Genomic DNA, 25,446 nt, shown 5'->3' with positions numbered 1-25,446 from the left:
CTCTAAACCTATCCCATGTAGGAAGAAGAGGCTGATTGCTGCAACTTGAAATCACACTGAAAGTTCTCAAGGATGTTGCTCTAATTTTTCTTTGAAACGTATTTTTTTGGGTTTTTTTTTTTGGTTTTTTTAAAGTTTTTTTTGTAATATAAGCTTCTCAGAACAAGGATCTAAATCTCCCAGGTCCACCACTAAGAATTCAGAGACAAAACTTCTTTAAAAATTCAGTGCTCTTTTTGAAAGAATCTCTTTAAAACCACCTCGTTCAGAATGTGGGCGACACGATGACAACAAATTTCAGAGCCAGTGTTGGACAACAAAACCTGCACCTCAGAGTTGAGCAGCAGCTGGATTTCTGCTTGGCTGGCTGTCACCCAGGCAGGGACTTCCTCTCTTTTTTGTTTCCCCCCCTCCTCTCTCAGATACTCTGCTTCTAAAATGTAAACAGTTCCTGCTAAAATGTTTGTAGTACCCCTGGCAAAAGGAGCCCAACTCTGAGATGAGGGTTTTCCTCTCCCCATCTGCTCTGAAAGGTAATGCCCTGCCCGCCAAGAGAAGTATGGAATGAAGTGAAACCTGCTTTGTTAAGGCCCTTCTCCGGAGCTGGGCTGACGGGGGAGCAGGGACTCAGCTGAGCTCTCCTGCTGGGTGAGTTCCTCCCCACGAGGCGCCAGCCAGTCCTCCAGGGCTCTGTCTCCTCTCCTTGTCAGTCTCCTTGTCTCAGTGAGCTCCAGCAGTGGCTCTCTCGCGCGCTCCTCTCTCTCTCTCCTCTCTCCGTTGGTTGGTTTCTTTCTCCTGTTGCTCTCACACAGTGGTGCTTCAGTTTTAGCAGTGGAAAACAGGTATCCATTTTATTTTATTTTTTTTATTACCCAGAATAAAATGCTGATGAACTAAGCTCCACACAAGCTTAGCTCTTCTTCCTCAACCTAGGGGTGGAAGGAGAGCGGAGTTAGGGGTGGCCCTGCTCAGGAGGGACAGCTAAAATCAGGGAGGGACAGTTTAAATCAGAGTAAAGGGACAGCTAAAATCAGGGAGGGACAGCTAAAATCAGGGAGGGACAGTTTAAATCAGAGTAAAGGGACAGCTAAAATCAGGGAGGGACAGTTTAAATCAGAGTAAGGGGACAGCTAAAATCAGGGAGGGACAGCTAAAATCAGGGAGGGACAATTTAAATCAGGGAGGGACAATTTAAATCAGAGTAAGGGGACAGCTAAAATCAGGGAGGGACAGCTAAAATCAGGGAGGGACAGTTTAAATCAGAGTAAAGGGACAGCTTAAATCAGAGTAAGGGGACATCTTAAATCAGGGAGGGACAGCTAAAATCAGGGAGGGACAATTTAAATCAGAGTAAAGGGACAGCTAAAATCAGGGAGGGACAGCTAAAATCAGGGAGGGGCCATCTTAAATCAGGGAGGGACAGCTTGAATCAGGGAGGGACAATTTAAATCAGAGTAAAGGGACAGTTTAAATCAGGGAGAGACAGCTAAAATCACAGTAAAGGGACAGCTTAAATCAGGGAGGGACAGCTTGAATCAGGGAGGGACAATTTAAATCAGAGTAAAGGGACAGTTTAAATCAGGGAGGGACAGCTAAAATCAGGGAGGGGACATCTTAAATCAGGGAGGGACAGCTAAAATCAGAGTAAAGGGACAGCTAAAATCAGGGAGGGACATCTTAAATCAGGGAGGGACAGCTTAAATCAGGGAGGGACAGCTTAGATCAGGTGAGGGGACAGTTTAAATCAGGGGAAGGAACAGTTTAAATCAGAGTAAAGGGACAGTTCAGCTCAGGGAGGGCACAGGGGCCTTACACTCTAATACTGTGACAGTCCCGTCACTCCACCATGTTGATATGCTCGTTCCCCCTGGTAAGTTGAGTCCTGTGACAGCGCCACGTCAATCTGGGATTTAAACTCATCACCAAGGTAACTGTCCTGCAGGGGGAAAGGTGAGGGAAGCCTCAAAATCACTGTCCAGCTCAAGTGCAAGGCAGAACCAGGTTAATGACACAGCTGAGAGGGTTTGGTTGTTTAAAATCTGCTTTTTTGGTGCAGAATTTCCCTATATTAAGGGGTTTTTGAGCTGTTTATCAGCTGAAGGAATATTTCACTTTCCTGCCCCCAACAGTACAGGGTGTAAATATTTCAGCTGAGTCACTGAGAGCAGTTTCAGTTTCGTTTCCCTCAGGAGGGAGGAGGTGCAGGCACCAAGCACCAACACCAACCCCAGGAAAAAGCTCTGCTATCCCCAAATCGGCGCTCACCTGGGATAATTCCGGCTGGGAGAGCCCAGGCTGACTCATCTGTGAGGGCTGGCTCATGGAGATGTAGCCCTGGGTCAGGGGGCCCTGGGAGAAGGGCTGGGACACCACGTCCTGGCTGGCCTGGCTGTTGGGGAGGTTGGACTGGCTGGTGCCAGGAATCCCAAATCGGTTTTTCTGCCGCCCGCCACGGCCCGTCTTCCCCTTGGGAGCCCCACGGCCTGCAAAAGAGTCCATGGCAGCCAGCAGTGAGCCTTGGGCAGGTATGTGAAAAATGCAGATTTTATCATTGGCTTTTCGCAAGTATCGCAATGAATATTATAGGTGTGATGTTAGAAAGTGATGCTGTATTAATTCTCTTACGTAGTGTGTTAAATGTAGTTTTAGGTTACAACATAATGTTAAAATAGAGACTGTGTATGTGGGGCAAGGTTTTTTTTAGGAATGAGATACTCGCTTTGAGGAACACCTAAATCTTCCAAAGGAGAGGAATTTATGGTTTTCTTATCAGAAAAAGCTAATTTCTTCAGGCCTTGCCCAGACTCAAAGATGCCAGGGGATCAAAGGAAACAGTTGACACACAACAGACAGAGTTTCTTGTTTAGAATAAAATTCATGCATAACCATGAAGGATGTATGAATATGCAACAAGTGTATTGGTTTAAGGGTGATTCCTTTGTTCACAAGGGATGCTTTTCATGACTTAGTGTCCGAGAGCATCCGTAATTCTTTGCCATTTATTGTCTTGTAATTGTCCTAACTCTAAACTTTATTACTCCAATTGTGTTACTATTTTTATAACCATCTTATTATTATTATTACACTTTAAAAATTTTTAAAAACCAAGCGACTGGTGTTTTTCACAGGTACCAAGACACTTTTTAGGGACTCTGACCCCTCCCAGAAGGCTCCCTGGGCGTTCCTCCCCCTTTACCTGCAGCGGGGCCGTTGGCCTGGCCGAAGTAGCCCGGGGGTGGCATCGGGGGCATGACGAGGTTGAAGGGGATGGGAATGTTCATGGCAGTGACGTGGCTGGGGCCAGCACTGATCATCCCAATCTGGTCGTGGGTTTGGAAGTACATGTTGGATGGACGCCCTGGGAGAGGGGAAAGCACAGGCACTGCAGGAATTCTGCGTTTTTCAGCATCAATCCCGTGCCCTGGAGCAGGATGGACAAGGACGAGCTCCCCCTGCCAAGAGCCAGCAGCGTTTCTGCCTGGCTGCTCATTCCTGGGAATTCCATAAATCCACCCAACACGCTCTCCTCATCCCCACAGCAGCACCTGAGACTCCTGAAATGCTTCTCACTCTCCTTTTCCCCTCATTTTGCACTTGCTCTGCACACCTCAGGTTGGGAGTCTATTTACAGAGAGCAAAATCCAGGCTCGAGACTTTCAGTCCTCAAATTCATCCCAAATATTTTCAGTTGTTAAATTAAATCCCAAACATTTCAGCCTCAAATTCATCCTGAGCATTTTCAGTCCTTAAATTCATCCAAAGCATTTTCAGTCCTTAAATTCATCCAAAGCATTTTCAGTCCTTAAATTCATCCCAAACATTTCGGCCTCAAATTCATCCTGAACATTTTTCAGCCTCAAATTCATCCCAGACACTTCAGTCTCAAATTTACCCCAAATATTTCAGCCTCAACTTCATCCCAAATTTTTCAGCCCTCAAATTTACCCCAAACGTTTTCAGTCCTTAAATCAATCCCATTTTCAGCCCTTAAACTCATCCCAAACATTTTCAGCCCTCAAATTGCACCAAAATTCCAGCTCTCAAATTCCATTTCCGCAGTTTGAAGTTTAAATCTTTAACAAATTCAAAATTTTCACACGTTGAAAAGCCTTTAAGAAGTTTCAAAGTTTGAAGCGTGTAAGATGTGACCCCTCAGGGGGTGGTTAGGAGAAAAAGCAAGCCCTGAAAGTGAATTTTGGGCATTTTCTTTACCTTGGCTGCTGCGGTCGTAGACAGAGCCAGGGATGATGGCCTCTCGTGCATCATACATGGCAGTGGTCATGAAACGGGCACCCTGCAGAGATTTTGGCAATTAGGCACTCATCCTCAATTTTTTTCCCTTGCACTGCAACCTCAGTGGAAGCTATTTTGGGTAAAAATCCATAAAACCCCACAGATCACGCCAATGTTGTGGAAATTAGTTCTAACACATAGAAAACCTTTAATTATTATTTCAGCCACATCCTGAATACCAAAAGTAAGATTTTCCAGCAGCCTGTCCCAAACTGTGGGACTCCTGATGAGTTTTCAGTCTATTCTGAGGCTCTGGCAATTCCCTTGCTCCATTCACTGTTCTGTGGTGGCTGCCAAGCCCCCCTCCAACAATAATTTATGTTAAATATCAAATATAAACCTTGCAGCTTGAGGGTTAAAAGTGACTTTGCCCTTTCTACACAAACCAGTTCCTTCATTTCATTCACCTCAGGATTCAGCCCTAATCAAATCCTGCAATTACAAAGAAATAATGAAGTTTGCTCAGCCCGGGGACAGCAGCAGCAGCTGCTTCCCCCTGAAGTCACGCTGCACCAAAAGGCAGCAAAAATGGAAACTTCTGGGGGCGTGAGGCTGTGTGGGTGGCTCATTCCACCCATTTAGGATTAATTAAGGCATCAGGGCCTAATTGGCTGCTGTCAGCAGCCCCGGGGCCAGGGCAGGTCACTCACGGGGTTGATGGTGTTGACGAGCTTGCGGGGTTTGCTGAACTGCATGAGGCTCTCCCGCAGGTTGTTCAGGGGCCCCTCCACCAGCACCTTCTGCTCCTTGTAGTAATTCAGGAGGTGATTCCAGAGGGGCTGCTTGGACAGGGCTTTGGGGTTCCCCACAATGATCACCCCGTACCTGTGGAGGGCAGAGGAGCCGCAGTTAACCCGGAGATGTTAAAACCACCTCGCTGTCAGAACAGCCCCTGGGTTCTGGTGCAACTGGAATTGTTTACAGCAACCATTCCAGATGTGGCTCAACAGCTGGAAGGGGATTGCTGCAGGCAGTTCCTCCTTCAGGCTCCCTCCGTGTCCACCCAAACCCCCCGTGCTGGCTTTGAAGCTTGCAAACACCAGGGAGGCCAAGCAACACCGTGCTGGATTCCACCTCAGCCTCTCTGCAATCAAACCCATTTAAAAAAAACCCCAAAAAACCCCAAAAATGGTTGCTGGAAGTGACAAAGCAGCAGATGAAGGGATCTGTGCTGAAAACGGGAAGGACGTGGTGACTTCCAAATTTTACTGATGCCAAACGGTGACAGGGGCTGAGATGAGCAGATAAACATGGCACAGAATGGTTTGGGCTGGAGGGACCTTAAAGCCCATCCAGTGCCACCCCTGCCATGGGCAGGGACACCCTAAAGCTGCTCCAACCTGGCCTTGGGCACTGCCAGGGATGGAGCAGCCCCAGCTGCTCTGGGAATTCCACTCCCAGAGGGAAGAATTCCTTGCCAGTGTCCCACCAGCCCTGCTCTCTGGGGAGCCATTCCCTGTGTCCTGTCCCTCCATCCCTCTCCACGCCCAGCTCCCCTTTACCTGGCTCTTGTCAGGGCCACGTTGAGCCTCCTGGGGTCGTTGAGGAAGCCAATGCCCTGGTGCTCGTTGGCCCTCACACAGGACAGGATGATGAAATCCTTCTCCCTGCCCTGGAAGGCGTCCACACTTGCAATTTCCACTTCCTGCAACACAGGAAAACACCTCAGGCACGGAAGGAAAACAGCTCTGCCACCACCAGGCACTGCCAAAGGCCCTGGCCACGCACTGAGCCTTCCACCAGCTGAGAAAAATGTTGGTTTTGGAGCGAGGAATGATTTGGTAATTCCTCCGGGCACTGAGGAATTCCCAGAGGGGAACAAGGAGTCTCAGTTTAGGAGAAATTCCTTTCATGTTCAGAGCTTCATGGTTCTCCTGTTTCCCCAAAACTGTGCAAAGCAGCTCTTTGCTTGAGGATGTTGCCAGAAAGTTCTGACTGTTCCAAAATTTTGTAGGATGAGAGGATCCAAATTAGCTCTGAGAAACCTCAGTGAGAGGGACACATCATTGCTGGCACAGGGAAAAATATTTCCACCAAGCCTCCCTGCAGTGAAAACACTGCTCAAGTTCTCAGCCTTGCAAAACAAGACCATATTAAACACAGAATTGGGCTGTTTGTAGCAGCTCATTTTTCTGTTTGGTGGAGGAGTTGCACTGATGGCAGGATGTGTTCCCAAGCAAATAATCGTGTGGCCACCAGGATTTATTTGCTTGGTTTCCTGCACGTCCCTTGGCATGGAGGGCTGATGAAGGCACAAGGTTTTCCACAGTGACCTCTCCCTCCTGTGCCTCAGAGGATTTGTTGGAGCCTTTTTCCACACAGATTTTCCCTCTTCCCATTGGTACCTCCTAACTCTTCTTGATTTTAACCAAAACCAACTTAAAAACCCAAAAACTGATCGGTATTAACCAAAACCAACTCAAAAATCCATCAACACAGACTGGGCCTGAATGTGGAATGAACATAAAACCCCTTAGGATTGTCACAATCTGTGATTTTGGGCTCTGTGCAGTACCTGGTAGAGCTTGGTGTGCAGGGAGCCACTGAACTGCATGTACTGCACCAGGTAGGAGCGCTGCCCCTCGTAGGGGGTGATGATGCCAATCTGGTCAGGCTTGGCCCCAGCCTTCAGCAGCTTCGTGGTGATCTTCTCCACGTTGGCAGCCTCCGTCCTGGAGAGGCAGATTGGGTCAGCCAAGGAGGGTCAGGGCATCAGGACTCAGTTTTTAGGCAGTTAATGGGATTTAAAAGCCTCCCATGTGAGGGTGCTTGAATGGAAAGATCAATTTGGCTCGAGCACTGCAATTAATTTGGCTCGAGCTCCTCAGCCTGGACATGCACAGAGGAATGTGGGCCAAAACCAACATCCCCAAGGCCTCAGAATCACACAGATTTCACCTCCACCTTCTCAGAACTGCACAACAGACAGCAAAACCTCCTCAAGTCCAAATGGAGTTCCTTGCTGGAGTTAAATGTACACATGGAACTTTTACAATCAGCATCATTCCAAACATCCCCCAGATCCTTCGGCTGCTTTATCTTAAAGCTTTAAATATAGAATATTTTCAATGTCAATGCCCCCTATCAGCCAAGCATTGTGCTGTTTGCTCGTGCACAATCTGCTCCACTGTATCCAGTCTTGCACATGCTGCTCAGGAAACAGACTGAGATTAAAAATATCTCAACTGATATTTTTTTCACAAGTTGGACTGGTTTCCCTGCCAGACACGTGAACAACCATGACCCAAGAGGAGCAGATTTTAAATTTATTTGTTGAAAAAGAAGGTTGAATGTGCAGAAAAAAAGGGATGGGGAAAAAAAAAGTTAATTTCCATCCCTTTTGAACTAAATCTAAGATTTAGGCTTCTGCTTGAGGAGTTATTGGAATTCAAAATGTGACTTGATCAGCATTTCCTGCTGGCCCAAACTCACCCACATCAGGCATTTTATCATCCCCTGCTCCTTCTACACCCAGTGAGGGTGAACTCCTCCACACAATCCCAGCCCAGCTCAGCTCTGAGCTGCTCCCTCCTCCTCCTCCTACGAAAGGAGCCCAGGGAAAACCAACCCCAAAACGCAGCTCAGGCTGCAGCCCCTGACGGAGGCTTTATTAAAGCAAAAATCAGGGTTTATCCCCTGAGGAATCAGCAGCCCTGCCCTGCACACGGAGGCCAGGTTCAGAGACCAGAGGTCTGCTCACCTGTTGAGGTAAGAGGTGCCCGAGCTGGCAATCTCCTCCTGTCCCTGGGTCACGTAGAAGAACATGGGTTTGTCAGGCTGGGGCCACTGGAAATCAAAGCCTTTCTTCACCCTGTCAGCTGAGGAGCACAGCAACAGGGAGCAGAACAAATCAGCAACACCACTTGGCAATTTCCATATCAAAGCGCCTCCAAATGAAGCCTAATGCTCATTTTTTTTTATTAAAAATCCAAACCCAGATGAGAGAATGCCTGCTTTGATCCCTGCTCAAGATTTGCAGCTCTCCCCAAAAGCTCAGAAACCTTTAGTGTCACTCTCTTTTCAGATGATCATTTTCATAGGAAATCTTGTTCACTCTCCAGATTGTTCCAACAGCACCAACACCTTCCAGGCCATGGAAACAGGAACCAGCAGGGCAAACCCAAAATGAACAGGGTGACCCCAGAATGAACAGAGCTGACCCCAAAATGAACGGGGCTGACGCCAAAATGAACAGGACTGACCCCAAAATGAATGAGACTAACCTCAAAAGAACAGGACTGACCCCAGAATGAACGGGACTAACCCCCAAAATGAACAAGAATAAGCCCAAAATGACCAGGACTAACGCCCAAATGACCAGGACTAAGCCCAAAATGAAAAAGACTGACCCCAAAATGAACAGGACTGACCCCAAAATGAAGTCAGCCAGGTTTATAATATGGAAAACTCCGTGTGCCCATGCTGGGAACACGCCTGCTCAGATCTCCCTCCTGCCTGTCTCCCAGCTCCCTTTCTGAGGCAGGGCAGGGTCCTGCTGCCCTGCCCAGGTGCTGCAGCCCCTTACCTGCAGTGACCCCATTCCTGCTCCCTGCCCAGGTGCTGCAGAGCCCCTTACCTGCGGTGACCCCGTTCCTGTTCCCTGCCCAGGTGCTGCCCAGGTGCTGCAGAGCCCCTTACCTGCAGTAACCCCGTTCCTGCTCCCTGCCCAGGTGCTGCAGCCCCTTACCTGCAGTGACCCTGTTCCTGCTCCCTGCCCAGGTGCTGCCCAGGTGCTACAGCCCCTTACCTGCAGTAACCCTGTTCCTGCTGCCCTGTTGTGGTGTTGCTGGGGTGCAGAGCCCCTTACCTGCAGTGACCCCGTTCCTGCTCCCTGCCCAGGTGCTGCCCAGGTGCTGCAGCCCCTTACCTGCGGTGACCCCGTTCCTGTTCCCTGCCCAGGTGCTGCAGAGCCCCTTACCTGCAGTGACCCCGTTCCTGCTCCCTGCCCAGGTGCTGCAGAGCCCCTTACCTGCAGTAACCCCATTCCTGCTGCCCTGTTGTTGTGTTGCTGGGGTGCTGCAGCCCCTTACCTGCAGTGACCCCATTCCTGCTTCCTGCCCAGGTGCTGCAGCCCCTTACCTGCAGTAACCCCATTCCTGCTGCCCTGTTGTTGTGTTGCTGGGGTGCTGCAGCCCCTTACCTGCAGTGACCCCGTTCCTGCTCCCTGCCCAGGTGCTGCAGCCCCTTACCTGCAGTGACCCCGTTCCTGCTCCCTGCCCAGGTGCTGCAGAGCCCCTTACCTGCGGTGACCCTGTTCCTGCTGCCCTGTTGTGGTGTTGCTGGGGTGCTGCAGCCCCTTACCTGCAGTGACCCCGTTCCTGCTCCCTGCCCACGTGCTGCAGAGCCCCTTACCTGCAGTGACCCCGTTCCTGCTCCCTGCCCAGGTGCTGCAGAGCCCCTTACCTGCAGTGACCCCGTTCCTGCTCCCTGCCCAGGTGCTGCCCAGGTGCTGCAGCCCCTTACCTGCGGTGACCCCGTTCTGCAGCGAGCCCTCGTAGAAGATGTTGGAGGGGAAGGCGCTGAGCGCGGGGTGCATGCGGTACTGCACCTGCAGCCGGATGGGCCGGATGCCCAGCACCACCAGCCGCTCAAACAGCGACTGCGACAGCCCCGCCTTGGCTGCCTTCTTGCACATCACCACGGGCCCCAGCTGGCAGTGGTCACCCACCAGGATCAGCTGTGGGGAGAGTTTGGCACGGCTCAGTTTGGTTGCTGGAGGTTGGTTGGGATAATTGAAATATGCTACTGGAAAATGGAGAATGGCCATTTGGGATGGGAGGATCTTAAATCCCACCCAGGGCCACCCCTGGGGCCCTTCCTGCTGTCCCAGGTGGCTCCAGCCTGGCTTTGGGCACTGCCAGGGATCCAGGGGCAGCCCCAGTTGCTCTGGGAATTCCATCCCATTCCCTCCCCACCCTCCCAGGGAACAATCCCTTCCCAAAATCCCACCCAGCCCTGCCCTCTGGCAGTGGGAGCCATTCCCTGTATCCTGTCCCTTCCCAGCTCTCCTGGAGCCCCTTCAGGTCCTGCAAGGGGCTCTGAGCTCTCCCTGGAGCTTCTCCTCTCCAACCTGGCCTTGGACACTCCCAAGGATGAGGCAGCCACAGCTTCTCTGGAATTCCATCCCAGCCCCTCCCCTGCCTCACAGGCAACGATTTCCCCTAAATATAAAATCCAAACCCACTCTCTGTCAGTTTAAACCATCCTCTGACATACTAGGAATTAATCATTCTGACTCGGGATAAGCTTCAGCTCTCCCCAAAGGCTCAGCAACCTTTAGTGTCACTCTCTTTTCAGATTATAATTTTCATAGGAAATCTTGTTCACTCTCCAGATTGTTCCAACAGCACCAACACCTTCCAGGCCATGGAAACAGGAACCAGCAGGGCAAACCCAAAATGAACAGGGTTGACCCCAAAATGAACAGGGCTGACCCCAAAATGAACGGGGCTGATCCCAAAAAGGAACAGGGCTGATCCCAAAATTAAGTCAGGTAAGTTTACGTTACAGAAAAGGAAAATCCTGTGTGCCTGCACTGGGAGTGTGGCTGCTCAGTGCTACTCCTGCTGTGTTTCCAAGGTAATTTTTGGGGTTCCCAGGCTTTACCTGCTTGGCCCCCAGCACCACGGGCACCATGCACTCCGGCTCGGTGGCCTGCGTGCTCTCGTCGATGAGGATGGAGCGGAACTGCATCTTGGCCAGCCTGGGGTCTCCAGCTCCCACACACGTGCAGCAGATCACATCAGCGTTCTGGGGCAGCAGGGAGCACCATCAGCACCGGGGGGGCACGGGGATGGGGGCACGGGGATGGGGGCACGGGGATGGGGGCAAGGGGATGGGGGCACGGGGATGGGGGCACCACTGGGGTGGATGGGCGGCAGTGATTTGGGATGGTCGCAGAGATTTCAGGCTGGCAGCCCCGGGGATTTCGGGGTGGCAGCCCTAGGGATTTTGGGTGGGCAGCCCTGGGGATTTTGGGGTGGCAGCCCCGGGGATTTTGGGTGGGCAGCCCTGGGAATTTTGGGGTGGCAGCCCCGGGGATTTTGGGGCAGCAGCCCCAGGGATTTGGGGGTGCAGCAGGGATTTTGGGGTGGCAGCCCCAGGGATTTGGGGGTGCAGAAGGGATTTTGGGGTGGCAGCCCTGGGGATTTCGGGGTGGCAGCCCCAGGGATTTTGGGGTGGCAGCCCCGGGGATTTGGGGGTGCAGCAGGGATTTTGGGTGGCAGCCCCAGGGATTTGGGGGTGCAGCAGGGATTTTGGGGTGGCAGCCCCGGGGATTTTGGGGTGGCAGTCCCAGGGATTTCGGGGTGCAGCAGGGATTTTGGGGTGGCAGTCCCGGGGATTTTGGGGTGGCAGTCCCAGGGATTTCAGGGTGCAGCAGGGATTTTGGGGTGGCAGTCCCAGGGATTTCGGGGTACAGCAGGGATTTTGGGGTGGCAGTCCCAGGGATTTCGGGGTGCAGCAGGGATTTTGGGGTGGCAGTCCCGGGGATTTTGGGGTGGCAGTCCCAGGGATTTCGGGGTGCAGCAGGGATTTTGGGGTGGCAGCCCCGGCCCTCACCATCAGCAGCTCCCGCTCCGCCGTGCGCTTCAGCGCCCGGTACCGCTTCTCGTCAGCAGAGGAAAGCTCTCCAGTCTCATCCTTGAGCTGCTGCAGCTTCTGAAGCTCTGGCATGCTGAAAATAAACAGGAATTTTGCTTTACAGCCCACCCAGCTTTGTAGGATTGCAGTCAAAGTGGTTTTTAACTGAAGCAAAATAATCCCATCAAGCAAACCACGGTGCTGGGTTGACAGAACCCCTCAGCTGCGCCCATCACAAACACCAAAAATGGAGTTTTTTTCCTCATTCCTCACCTGTCCATGTTCCTGATCTGGTTGTGCAGGGCCAGGAAGGACACGGGGGAGTCGATGGCCTCACGGCTCTTGGCACACAGACGAACCACCTTGAGGCCAGTCTGGTGGATCTTCTCTGTCAGCTGATCCACAGCGATGTTGCTGGGGGCACACACCAGCACAGGCCTGGGAAAACCAGCCAGGAATCAGCCAGAGCTCTCAACAAACTAGAATTCTTTTTCCACTAGACTTGCAATAAAATATAAGTAGTAACACATCCCCTAAAATATGCTGGGGAAGGGTGTTTTATGCAACGAGCCCAAGTCTCCCCAGAAAATACAGTTCAATGACACGCATGACTTTTGCTTTTAAAATCCAGGTGATTCTTTGCATGAATCAAGCTCATCCCTAGGGGCTCAGAGCGAGCAGCTCTCACCCATTGCCCTGCCTGGCCAGGTGATACACGATGGTGGCTGATGTCACTGTTTTCCCAGTGCCAGGGGGACCCTGGATAAGGCTCAGAGGACGCTGCAGGACGGTCTTGACAGCATAAACCTAAAAAAGGAAAAAAATTTATTGTCATTTAACATTCCCAGCAGAGGATTGAAGCTGTTTAACCTCTGTGAGAGGAGATGAGGTTACCTGAGAGTGGTTGAGATCAGGGAGGCCCTGGGCTGTGAAGCGTTTTGGCAGCTGGCATTTGATGATGACATCTTCCACCTCGTGGCCCAGCAGTTTGTGGTAAATGTACCCAGACACCGAGGTCTCGTCCACTGCAAACGTCTTCAGAGCACTCTGCATCCTGAAACGAAGGAAAAGCAGGAAAATTATTCCTAAAGATCAGTGTGAAGCACCCCCAGGTGTCCCACACCAGGTACCAGACACAAATAGGAAAGTGAACAGCCAACACTTATTAACAGAATTAAAATCACAGAAATTACACTCTGAGAACACAAATTTTGCTTTTTCCCCACGTGAACATTACAAGGTATTCCCAGAAAAACGTGGAGGAACACCAGCTTTGGTGACAGAATCTGGGACAGTAATTTGAGGTGCAAGAGTTTGCAGCCATAATGAAGAAAATAATAGGATAAGAGGAGATAATAATAATAGGATATACTACTAATAGGAAATTATAATAACAGGACAAGAAGCTAAGCCCTGTCTTACCACACAGCGACTTGGCTGAAGCCTGTGGGCCCCACAGCCAAATGTTGATATTTTAACTGTTTAAAGCAATTTCAGGAAGCTCAACTATAAAACTGTTTTTCTTCTTACATTTCAAGTATAATTAAATATAAGGTAAATTTCTCCCTTTGATATCTTTGCAACAAACCCTTCAAAATGAGAAAAATTGGCCGCTTCATGCCATTAATTCAATTTCTAGCCTCTCTGAACCAATACCAGGTGTTGATCACACACTGAGATCTCTGATGGGTGGTGCCAAACCAAGAGAAATGTTTTGGTTGAAAACAGTGGGTGAGGGCAAAGAACAAAAAATCTACACCGAGTGCATCCAGTGCCTGCCAAGCTGAGAGGTGCTGCCTCAATACCTGTCGAAGGAAGTGGATTTCCACACAAAGTCCACCTGGAAGTTGTGAGTGACCTCCACGGGAGCTCCCACGCTGCTCCTCAGCTCGATGGCTATCTCATCACCATAATCTGTAGAACCTCGTTAAGTAGTAATTTCGAGCAAAAATTTGAATTTTATTCTCCCCAATTTTGGTGATTTTCTTTGGCAGAGCCCCGCCCCCTCCCCCAAAAACAGATTTTAAATTAGCAGAGAATTACTTTTGGATATAACAAGTGAGTTGTTAATGACTCCAGCTGTGGGCTGGCCCTGCTGAAGGCTCTCCAAGTAAAGGATACTATCAGGAACTTTGATCACATGCCCAATTCCCTTCCAGAGGGGAGCCAGGTCTCCCTTGTACCTCAGGCAGATCTCATCTCCTTGCATGAGGCGCATATCTGCAAAGGAAGGGGGGAAAAAAGCTCTGAACAACCACAAAAACCTTCCAGAGCCACCCCAGGCCAGCCCTCAGAGTGCTCTGAAGGCTGTTTTTTCTTCAGAAGGTACAAAAAAGCCCTGACAGAGACAGTCCAGGTGTCCTTACCTGAATCAGTCTTTGGCAAAGTGAAATAAGCAATTCTCTTCTTGTTCAGGCCCAGGTCCCACCTGACTGTGATGTTATCTTGGGTCTGAGAGGAAAAAAAAGATAAAAAGATTATCTATTATTTTCTTGAAGAGCTGTTTGCCAACCACCACAGTCCTGTGCTTCAAAACAGTGCAGAAATGACAAAACTTGCTGTTCCAGTGTCACAGAAATCTGTATTTATTCCTGTTGCTGAGTTCACAGCACCTGCAGAAGGTGAATCCTGTTCTGAGAGTTAACGATGAGAAACAAAGTCCTGCTCACCAGCTGTGTGATTCTCCCCCACTTCAAACACCCCATGAAATGTTTCCAGGAGCTCTCAGAACTCCCATTTCCCTGCCAGGGAACTGCAGCTTCTGAGGGTGACAAACAGCTGCACTTCTGGGAGAGAAGGTGGTTTTTGGAGAGAAAAACTTGAACACAAAACAGGTGACAAGTTCCCAGGTGTTTCAATCTCTTAAATCCCCTCACTGTGAGGATTTTCCTCTCCTCTCCCTGCTACCACAGCACCATCACTGCTGATATCCCACTGCTGCTACACCACAGCAATTCAAGTATTTATTTCTTGCACTCAAGGCTTCCTTTTGTGCTGTGACTCCACGTATGACCCTGGTCAGGAGTCCCTGAAAAGGCAAATCTCACACATTTTACCTGAGATTCCTTGAGTTTCTTGTCATAATCTGCCTCAAGCTTGACCAGAGGACCAAATATATTTTGGTATTGATAAGCATCTTCGTATCTAAGCAGGACATGCTGGGGCTCCTCATCAACACCAGGTTTTTCCAAGTCCTCGAGGGTTGCAGATGGATTTTCCTGGAAATTAAAGCAGAGATGTTTTGTTTCACAGTTTGAAGTATAAAACTTGGCACAGGACTGGTAAAACTGTGTTTTGCTGATACAGGCAGTGATACCAAGGTGGGACCACCCTTAAAGCCGCACCAGGGCATTACAAATCATATTAAACTCAGTTTAAATTTTAAAGGATGAACAAAAAAAGTCTTAAAAACCTCATAACTGAGTGAAGCAACAATTCCCTGCTCTCCTGGGCATCACTTAAAGCAGAAATATTTGAAAGTCTTGATATGAGCAAGGAAAGTTGTTTTTCAGCTTGGTGAAGCCTTCAACAATTTCTTGAATGCTCTGACCAATTCCCTGTGGCAGTGCAGGATTTAAACCTGGTGTGATTTCTGCCTTCCAGAGCTGTTAAAAGTCTTGTCCTTCCTTCAAAAGACACTCAGAACTGGTAAAATAAAGCCTGCAAGCTGAGGCTGTACCTTCCAGAGCTCCTCCAGTTTGTTGATCTGCTGGGCTGTGATCTGCCGGGCCCGGAGCTGCTCCTGCTCCGAGGGGATCTTCACCAGCCAGGAGAGGAAGCAGCGGTCCTGGATCAGGGGCTGCCACTGGGAACTGTCCCAGTTGATGTCCTTCAAGCTGCTCTGGCTGGCACATGGCTGCCTGCAGGACCAGAACACAGCCAGGAGTTGTGAGATCCGACAAGAGTGAGGGAGATTGGTGTGGAGGCTGAAAACAGGGCTGAGACTGCTCAAAAACCAGGGGAAATCCAAGCAAAACAACCCCGGTCTGCTGGGAAAACTCATTTTTCAGTTCTTACTCCAGTGTTGTGAGAAGTGTTGCTTGGGTTTTTCCAGGATTGAAAATGCCATTTAAAATATTAAATATGACACCTTTGGAGGTGGTTATGATCCATGAATATTGTGCACACACAGACCAGAAAAAGACGTTATTTCCCAAACAGAACTTCCTCCACAGAAATACAATTTCTACTGGCAAACACACAGTGACAGCACTGAATTAAAACACACACAATTATAAATTTTCAGTTCTGACTGAGCCTGTCAGAACAATTTCTGATTTACTGTGGCCTCAAATGACTCTGTGAGCTGAGAGAAAAACACCCTGAGTGAGAGTCACTGTTCCATGGCTCCAGAGTCACTTCCTGACAGGAGCTGTGCCTCTCCCAAAGCTCAGAGGGGAAAACACCTTTATTCCATTAAGGAATGCAGAATTCAGGAAAAAAATACTTTTCTACAGAACGAAGATGTTTGCCCAGCAGAAGAGAACTCCCTTTGCTGCGTTATCCATCTGCAGCCCTGAGCTGTGTGCGACCACCTGAAGGAAAAAGGGTGGCAAACTAGAACCTAAGATGTATTTTGGGCCAAAATGAAAGCAAGGGCTGTTTTTTCTCAAGGCAGACGCTGAGGAGAGCTGGCAGCAGAGCCTCCCTCACCTGCACAGCAGAACCACCACGGAGTCAGCCTTGGCTGGGATGAAGCCCAGCAGGAAGACGTTGCGGCAGCCGCAGTTGTAGCACTCCAGGACGGTCTCGCCCAGGGGCCCGTCCTTGTGCAGAGTCACCTCCTTGCACTTGGCTCTCACCAGGTGGTTCACGATGTGGCTGCAGGCACAGAGACAGGTCACGGGGAAGATTCACAGCACAGACCCACAGCACTTTCACACCACAAACGTGTGTTAGGATTGATTGCTGCAGGCTGGCGTTGAAGGCACTTGATGCTGTTTCATTTTCGGACTCGGGTGTTTATTGTTTCTGATTTATGTTACAGGCTCACTACCCTGCAGCTCTTTCAGGAGCACAGCACAAAATGGCTAACGAACTCCTATTACAAGGTCTTTAAAAACTAAACTGTCCAATTAAGAAAGGACACCTGGATTATTTTCCCTTTTAACCCAACAACTGATCCCCCAAAGCCCCCAATGCGAACCTTTCTTTCCAATCACAAAACATCACCCAAACCCATGAAGAAGAAGGAAGAAGGTGAAGAAGAACAACCTGTCTCCACCCTAAAACCTCCGTCTTGCTTCATATTTATTTCAATATTCTAAAATCCCAAACTCCAAGTTTTCCACCCTGTGATATTACACACTTCCAACCAACTCCAAACCCACAATCCCAGTGCTATTAATCTATTTGAAAAGCCTGTTCCTGACCTCAGGCCAAGTGCAGTGTTCTCTCATGGGTCTGTGCCTTTAAGCCCAGAAGGTTTAAAATTCTCAGCATCCGGGATTCCAACTTGCTAGCAATTATTAGAGCACTGATAAATCTATTTATTGTGGCACACATTGGCAGGATCTGCCTCTTTCCATCCGTGCTGGGAACATTTCTCAGTGCATGGGTGTGGTATTCACATGCCCTCTGAACAGAGGGAGACTCGGCTTTCTCAGGATTTCTCCTGAGAGAAGCTGAGAAAAGAGGATCAAAACAAATCTTATCTCATTCACTACTCCTGTGTTTGTGCCATGTAGAATGTGCTACAGAGATTGTTTACCCAAGGTGATTACCTAATAAAATTTTGGTGTTTAGATTCACTGACCAATTGGATCCATGTGTGTGTCAGGACTCTCAGGAGAGAATCACAAGTTTTCTACTTAGTTAGTTGTTGGTTCCTGTTAGTGTAGTATAGTATAATAGTTTAATGAAGTAATTAATTAGCCTTCTGAAATCATTAGAGTCCTCCACATCATTGTTCCCAACACCGACACATGGGTGCTCCGAGAGTGAAAGAAGGGGAAATGGGTACAAAGGTGATTTTTGATTTCCAGGATTTCACCGTTTACCTGCCAGAGGTGTTTCCACGCCCGTTGCAGAACCATTTCTTGCTGGTGTTGCAGTAAACCACACAGGCAGGGTCATGGATGCCACAGTAACTGCAATTCCAAGGGGAAAACCAGAAGTGATTAGTTATTGCTGAGAGGAAAATCCAAATCCAAACTCTGACTGGATTTACAGGGCACAAAAATAAGGGAAGAGGAAACTGGGAGAAGCATCAAACAGGAGCAGATTCCTGCTGCGAGTCACAAATATTTTAGAACTCCCCATCACTGGGGTGGCTGAGCCTGGGATTTATCCCCAGGGAGCTCCGAGCTGGCCAAACGTGGACGTGGCAGCTCCAAACCTGCTCCAGAACTCCAGGAGCAGCTCCCAAAATCCCTCTCCCTCCTGGAAGCCGGACCTGCAGGCGTGCACAGGGAGATCCTTGGTGTAGTAAGTGTCCTCCTCATCCTCCTCGAAGTTGAGCTCTGCCAGGAGCTGGCTGGTCTTGGCCACGTTCTCATCCACGGCTCCGTTCTGCAGGATCCCATCAGGACCATTCACCTGGAACGGGGGTGCACACCCAAAATGAGCCCCAAAATCTTGTGTGGCACCGAAAAACCTCCTCAGAAACTGCTGCCAAGAGCATCATACACGGCCATTATACAACCACGATTTGCTTCATCAGCTCCTGCTCTCCAGGACTATTTCAACTCCAGCTGATAAGTTGGAATAAAGTTTCCAGGAGGAGATTGCTTTCCTGCACATTGCATTTTTCCATGCAATCCCACAATCGATACTTGCTCCAACTGATAAGCAGGAAAACAAGGAGATTGTTTTTCTGCACTCACATTTTCCCACAACCTTACAGAACAAAATTCCATTTCAACAATTCCAGCAGTTGTTTTCTCACCCTTCTTTTTATTCCTGGGATCTACCTGGGAACAGGAATTTCCCCCACCTCTTCCTGTATCCACCATGGACTGCCAGAACCATGGAATTCTGCAACATTTGGTGCTGTCTCAGCAACTTTCCCACCCCCAGCCTTTCTCCTGACAAAAATAACTCCATTTTTTGGCACTTTTACCACCAGGAGGTGGTGGATATCACGCTGGGATTTTGGCAGGACCACTGCAGGTGCTGCCCCTTGGGCTTCCCACGTGTCCTGGTTTAATTTCTCCAGCCCTGAGGGGCTTCAGCACCCCAATACTGAGCTGGGAAAGAGCCCAAAATGTGGTTTATTCTCTGTCTTCTTTAGCCAAGATCCCACCAAAAGCTGAACAGGGATAAGTTTATCTTAATCCACATTAATTTTGAGTGGAAAATGTGGGAAAGGGGCCACCAAAGTGGCTGGAATATTCGAAACACATCTGACGGGAGTGCTGGGGTCATTTCCCTATCAAAGGAATAATTACCCCCCCCCCCAATATTAGTAAAGTTAAGATTTATTTATAAATATTAACCAGCCAAATAGGACAAAAATCACTCATGGCCTTTGTCTCTGATATAATATTTGAACAACTTAGATTTAATGCAATTTAACTGGGAGGTGCAACTTAATTCTGCCAGGGAGAACACAAAACCTTTAGCAAAAGAAATCAAAAAATAAATTAAAAAGTTGCCCTCTTCATGCTGTAATGAAGCAAACTCAGCTTATTTCTCATTTAGAGAGATCCACATTAAAAATTTAACAGCCAATTGCAAGAATTAAAGGCCAAAGCCAATTTCCCACTTGTCCTGGGCCACCAGCTCTGTTTCCAGTTCTGCAAATGAAATGAGGAGCATTTAAATACAATCAATAAATGGGCTGACTTCTATTGGTGTTATCTCCAAGCTCTGCCTTTAATAGAAAGGATCAGCCCAGAGGAACCAAGAGTGCAAAAGGGAAGCTGGAAAAAGGAATCCAGCCCCACGGCAGGAGCAGCAATATCAGCGGGGTGAGGGCAGATCCCATCAGCTGCCTGGGGAACAGACTGCACAGATAAATATCCACTTCAGATCACTGCCAGCAGAGAAATACCCACTTCAAATATCCAATTCCACTTGACAGAGCCATTGTACAAAAGGTAAATAAGGCCTGATCCGGCACAGGTGGGATTCCAAAGCCTGGGGTTTATCTGAACTCCTTACAAGCATTCCCAGGCATTTCTACCCAACAATGCATTACTTGAAGGTTGGTTGATTTTAATACATTTTCTGAGTGCTCATAAAAAACCGCCCTCCTGTTTTTTTAAAAAAAGCAGTAAAGTTTGGGCTCGGTTTGGGATTTTTTAAGGCAGAAAAGGAAGAAATGTCAAGGGCAGGAGTGGCTGTGCTGTCCCAGCCCTCGGGGAGGCAGCGGTGATGTCACCTGTGCTGTGCAGCCCCAGCCCTTGGCAGGCTGTGGATGAGGAAGTGATTGTTGCAAACCCTCCTGTGATGTCAGCCCGTGTGCACTGGATTAAAAACCTGGCACGGGCAGCTGTGGTGGCAGGGGGGCCACTGCTGTGCTGGGAAAAATGTTGGCTGCAACTTCTGGCACGGCGAGTTTGGCAGCTCCGGGCTGAGCGCTGAGAGGTGCCACAAAACTACTCCCAAAAACTGCCCGGCCTGCCTCGCTCCTCTGCTGGCCTCCAAAACATTCCCTGGGACACAAAGCAAGGGCCAGGGACCGAGCTGAGGGGCAGAAAGCAGCGGGGATGGGGAAGCTGTGCCTGCTCCATCCCTGGATGGGGCTTGGAGCAGCCCGGGACAGCGGGAGGTGGCCCTGCAGGGCTGGGGTGGCACTGAAGGTCCTTCCAAGCACTCTGGGAGTCCCTGGTTCCATGAACGAGGTGACACCATGGCATGAAGATGTCACCAGGAGGTCCCTGAGGGATCCAGGAGAGCTGGAGAGGGACTGGGGACGAGGGATGGAGGAACAGGACACGGGGATGGGGGGATATGGGGAAGGGATCGTTCCCTGTGGGGATTGGAGGTCGGGCTGGAGGAGGGAAGCTCCAGGGACACCTTGGAGCCACTTCCAGAGCCTGAAGGGGCTCCAGAAGAGCTGGAGAGGGATTTGGGACAAGGACTAGAATCCCAGCACAGGGAATGGCTTCAAAGTGGGAAGGGGAATCTGGGTGGGATATTGGGAAGGAATATCCCACCTCCAGGCTGGGATGGAATTCCCAGAGAAGCCGTGGCTGCCCCTGGAAGTGCCCAAGGAGGTTTGGAGCACCCTGGGACACTGGAAGGTGTCCCTCCCTCTAGGACCTTTAAGATTGAAGGTGGGATGGAATTCCCAGAGAAGCTGTGACCATCCCTGGAAGTGCCCAAGGGGGTTTGGAGCACCCTGGGACACTGGAAGGTGTCCCTCCCTCTGGGACCTTTAAGATTGAAGGTGGGATGGAATTCCCAAGAATCTGTGACCATCCCTGGAAGTGCCCAAGGGGTTTGGAGCACCCTGGGACACTGGAAGGTGTCCCTCCCTCTAGGACCTTTAAGATTGAAGGTGGGATGGAATTCCCAGAGAAGCCGTGGCTGCCCCTGGAAGTGCCCAAGGAGGTTTGGAGCACCCTGGGACACTGGAAGGTGTCCCTCCCTCTGGGACCTTTAAGATTGAAGGTGGGATGGAATTCCCAGAGGAGCTGTGACCATCCCTGGAAGTGCCCAAGGGGGTTTGGAGCACCCTGGGACACTGGAAGGTGTCCCTCCCTCTGGGACCTTTAAGATTGAAGGTTTTCCAACCCAAATCGTGCCGGGATTCTGGAATCCTGCAGGCTGTGAGTCCCGGATCAGTGCTGACAGAATATTCCCCTCTCACTCCTGCTCCCAGCTCCCACACCCAGCCGGGCCAGCAGCAGAGCCCCAGGTGAGCACACCTGCAGCCTCCTCACCCAGCTCTGCTTGCAAGTGCTGCATTTCAAGCTGCAACAAGAGCTGTAATTGCACTTTAACTCCAGCAGGTATTCTGCCAGAGAAGTCCTGCGAGAGGCTTCAGCACCAGCCTGCTGACAGAGTCACCCCCAGCTCAGGGGATCCCCCAAACCCCACAATTCTGGGGTGGGGTGGCAAAGGTGTGTGACTTTCCCCTCGGGGCTCTGCTGGGACTGCGGGGTGAGGGAGATTCGCTTTTTTCGCGTTCCCTTTCCCGAGGAGGAAGCCGAGGAAAGCCTCGCCCCTGGGAGGGAGCAGCGAGGGCTGGTGTGGCCCGGACAGAACAGCCTTTGTTAGCAGAGCAACGAAAGGAAAGCCAGCCCCGGCGTGCTGAGCCACCCGGGAGCCCGGCTCGCCCACACCGAGCTCCCAGCAGCGAGAATTCCACAGAATTCCCGGCTGCTCTGGGCTGGGAAGGGACCCCAAAGCCCGGCCAGGGCACCTTCCTCGCTCCCACGGTGCTCCTTGGGCAGCTCGGCGATCCACAGCTGCTCTGGTTTAAATTCCTCTGAAAACACTTCCGAAAATTCTTATGTTGATTTAATTCTAGCAAACAATGGGAATAGAATTTTCTGTAGAAAATGTTTGTGCTCTACTCCTACTTTCGACCATTGGCCGCTAATCAAGTGTAACACTATTAATTAAATATATTGGGAAAGGAAGTTTTTCCCTAAAAAATGAAGTGCCCTGCATGGCTCAACTCATCTTTTTAAAAAGACCCCAGAAACAGCAGAGCAAAAGTTTCCACCTCCAATATTCCTCAGCTCCAAATACAATTATTTACTTAATTAGCTTTAATTATAATCACAGGGCTAATATTTCATTAAGCAAAACCTGATCAATTGGAGAAGTCATTATTTAAGATGCCTCCTGCCAAAAAGAATAACAAACTTCAATCATCTAGCGAGGGCAGCAAAACTTCTGCCCAGAAGTTTTAAAAAACCCCAGATTTTGTGATTTTATCAGCCCTGAGCCCATTGAGAGGGGCAGGTCTGAGCAGATCCTGGGCTTTGTTTTACTTCACCCAGGAGGAAACGGGGCCTGCTCCTCCTCTGAGAGTCCCTCCCCAAAAATGACATTTCTAACATCAAAATGAGCAGCAGGATGACCGCAAAAGTTTGCAGAAACTCAAAACCACCCTGAGTTTTTAAAAAAATCAACCCAAAATCCCTTCCTTTTAGCCAGGAGACAAAACCAGTACCTGAAGGTGCTCTCCAGAGATTTTTTTTTTTTTACTTTGACCTCAAAGGTTTTTCAAACATGTTTAGACAAAAAAAAAGGCCAATTAATTATCCTCTTGCCTGGACTTTCAGCTTATGAGGCTGATTTTGGGGTGGTTTTTCTTCTCCTTGGCCACAAATTCCCTACTGGGAGCTCTGGAGTGATCACAACCCATTAAAGGTTTAAAATTAAATGTGATTAAAATTCTCTTTTAATGTACACAGAGATTTTACTGCTGGCAGAAAATAATTCTGATCTCTCAATGCCCAAAAACTGGATCAATTCTACCAAATCCAAGAGCTGCAAATGAACAGAAAATAACCCAAGAGCTCTGACTCACAGTGACCTGAGCACACCCCTGCAGTCACCGAGCACTTTCAGGCAGAAAAACTGATTTAATTTGTGCTGGGATAAACCCCCAGCACAGGAGAAAGCCTCGCTCAGCCCTGCCCTGCACACCTGTGGAGCTGGATGTGCTCCCTGCTCCCATTCTGCTGCACTCACACACCCACCTGGGGCAGCTCCTGCAAGGAAAAGGACAAAAACCAGGCCCAGGATGTTTGGTTTGGGCATAAAAAACTCACCTAAAACTCTCAATTCCTTTTTACACTCATCCCTTAACACGTGGGTGATGTACAAGCATGTAATGGTTAATAATGGGATTTCTGTGAGGGACCTGAATATTCCACGATCTTCAAACTGGAGAAAAGTGTGGCTTTTTTAGAAATACCGGAGAGTTCTTTGGAGTTTTTGTTGTTTACTACGGGCACACTGAGATTGTTATCTTCATTTGCTGCACTTCTTGTCAGCTGCAATCCTAATTCCTCCCCTGCCTACGAGTTGTGAATTGCTAAATAAATACAATTTCATTCTCTTCTAGGCATCAACTGCAATAATAAAAAAAAACAAAACAAAATAAAACTAAAACCTGTTGTTAAACCACTAAGAACCAGAGCTCAGAACTTGTCCCTACCACACAATCCCCAAACAAACCCAACAGCTGCGTAGCGACAAAGTGGAAACTGAAATTTTAAAAAAAAAAAAAAAAATCAACATTCACAGTAATAACAAGCAGAAATTCAAGCGTTATTTTAGCGAGGGGAAGTAAAGAAGAAGCAAAGAATTTCGTCAGCGCCCAACTTTGGATAACAAACACCAGCGAAAGCTGATTGTTTTAAGGAGAAAGAACCCGAATTTCACCCCGCCTCGGTGGTTTTTTCTTTCCCTCCTCCCCATCGCAACGCCACAACTATCGCGACTCGGCCGCAAGTTTCCTGCCGGCACCAATCCCGGTGGAATCCCGGTGCAATCCCGGCGCAATCCCGGCGCAATCCCGGCTCCCGGGGCCGGGCTCCCCCCGGGGCACCGACCCCCGCTCCTCCGCCGCTCACCTGCGCTTCCAGCGGGCCCGGCGCTCCCTGCCCCGCGCCGGGGGCGCCCTGGCCCTGCGCCGGCCCCGCCTGGCCCGGCCCGGGCGGGGTCTGCGTCTGGCTGGGGAGGGTGAAGTCGGTGAACTCGAACTCGGAGCCCTGCGTGTCGGCGCCGAGCAGCTCGGCCTCCTCGGTGTCCAGGAAGGTGAGGGTCTGCGAGCTGGGGCCGTACGCCTCCACGCTCATGGCGGCGTTCTGCTGCGGGCCGGGAGGATCCGTCCTCCCCACCCTCACCCCGCCCCCGCCGCGGCAGCCGCGGGCTTCCCCCTCAGCGAGCCCGGGCGGCCGCGCTACGCGAGCGGCGGGATGCGCCGCGCGCACCAGGCCGCGCGCCCCAACCCACACGCACAAACGAACCCGCCGCCGCCGCCGGCTCGCCGGGCGGCCCCGGAGCTAACGGGCGGGAGAAGGGAGCGGAGCGGGCCCGGGAGTGCGGCCGGGCTCGGTCGCTCGGTCGGTCGGTCGGTCGGTCGGTCCGTGCGGCCGCGGCCGCCGCGCGCCAGGCCCGTGAGCGGTGACGCGGAGCGCGCGCGCGCGCGGGGGGGCGGGGGGGGGAGGACGCGCCGGCGGCAGCGCGCGCGCGCGCGGGGGGGGTGGGGGGCGTGACGCACGCGCAGCACGCACCGGGGAGGGGAGGCGCGGCGCGGCGCGGCCGCCAGGGGGCGCGCTGCGCGCCCACGCAGCCCGCACGGGGAGGGGGCGGGGCTTGGCGCTGAGTGACGGGTGTGGCGGCCAATGGGATGGTGAGGTGAGAGGGAGGGCGGGAGGGAGCGGCGCGCGGAGGGAAGGGGCGGGGTTTGGCGGTGAGTGACGGGTGCGGCGGCCAATGGGAGATCGAGATGAGGGGCGGGGGCTGAGGGGGTGGAGAGGTCACTGTGAGGGGATGGGGTGGCTGGGCACCCGTGAGGGGTCACTGTGAGAGGATGGAGTGGCACTGGGCACTTGTGAGGGGTCACTGAGGGGATGGACAGGTCACTCTGAGGGGATGGGGTGGCACTGGGCACTTGTGAGGGGTCACTGAGGGGATGGACAGGTCACTCTGAGGGGATGG

At 50.6% G+C, this 25,446-nt stretch overlaps 2 protein-coding genes across 3 annotated transcripts in view; one reads left to right on the top strand and one right to left on the bottom strand.

Moving 5' to 3' along the window:
• Window positions 1-823: 823 nt before the first annotated feature.
• On the bottom strand, window positions 824-24,652 carry UPF1 (UPF1 RNA helicase and ATPase). 2 transcript variants are annotated; one of them, XM_077788855.1, is made up of 24 exons: window positions 24,357-24,652; window positions 18,269-18,411; window positions 17,874-17,963; window positions 16,528-16,695; window positions 15,554-15,734; window positions 14,931-15,092; window positions 14,241-14,325; window positions 13,996-14,094; window positions 13,680-13,797; window positions 12,769-12,928; window positions 12,563-12,681; window positions 12,148-12,312; window positions 11,854-11,968; window positions 10,900-11,043; window positions 9,757-9,970; window positions 7,994-8,111; window positions 6,809-6,965; window positions 5,796-5,938; window positions 4,944-5,118; window positions 4,213-4,294; window positions 3,197-3,358; window positions 2,266-2,483; window positions 1,814-1,936; window positions 824-929 (listed from the first exon to the last, which is right to left on the bottom strand). In XM_077788855.1, the coding sequence occupies exons 1-23, from the start codon at window positions 24,579-24,581 to the stop codon at window positions 1,817-1,819; spliced, it is 3,363 nt and encodes a 1,120-aa protein (XP_077644981.1). In that variant the 5' UTR covers window positions 24,582-24,652; the 3' UTR covers window positions 824-929; window positions 1,814-1,816. The 2 variants fall into 2 exon arrangements, with proteins under 2 accessions (XP_077644981.1, XP_077644982.1); XM_077788856.1 differs by having other exon boundaries at window positions 13,680-13,788; window positions 24,357-24,651.
• The window catches only part of COMP (cartilage oligomeric matrix protein), a 43,382-nt gene continuing 42,394 nt past the window's right edge, over window positions 24,459-25,446 (top strand). The window contains exon 1 of the mRNA XM_077788857.1: window positions 24,459-24,540. The gene's annotated coding sequence lies outside the window, so the exon portion shown is untranslated. The remainder of the gene's footprint in view (window positions 24,541-25,446) is intronic.

The sequence above is a fragment of the Lonchura striata genome, chromosome 28, assembly GCF_046129695.1.
Source record: "Lonchura striata isolate bLonStr1 chromosome 28, bLonStr1.mat, whole genome shotgun sequence".
Classification (NCBI taxonomy): Eukaryota; Metazoa; Chordata; class Aves; order Passeriformes; family Estrildidae; genus Lonchura; species Lonchura striata.
Note: the sequence above shows the minus strand (reverse complement) of the source record. Positions and strands in the feature narration are given on the sequence as shown.

Bases quoted from the DNA above. Each gene is read 5' to 3' on its own strand.
- UPF1 (XM_077788855.1), bottom strand. From the start codon at position 24,581: ATGAGCGTGGAGGCGTACGGCCCCAGCTCGCAGACCCTCACCTTCCTG. The intron at 12,929-13,679 runs GTATTGAGGCAG...CCTTCGTTTCAG, and splicing joins AAATCCACTTCCTTCGACAG to GATGCAGAGTGCTCTGAAGA. The intron at 12,313-12,562 runs GTGAGAGCTGCT...TGGTTTTCCCAG, and splicing joins CTGGCCAGGCAGGGCAATGG to GCCTGTGCTGGTGTGTGCCC.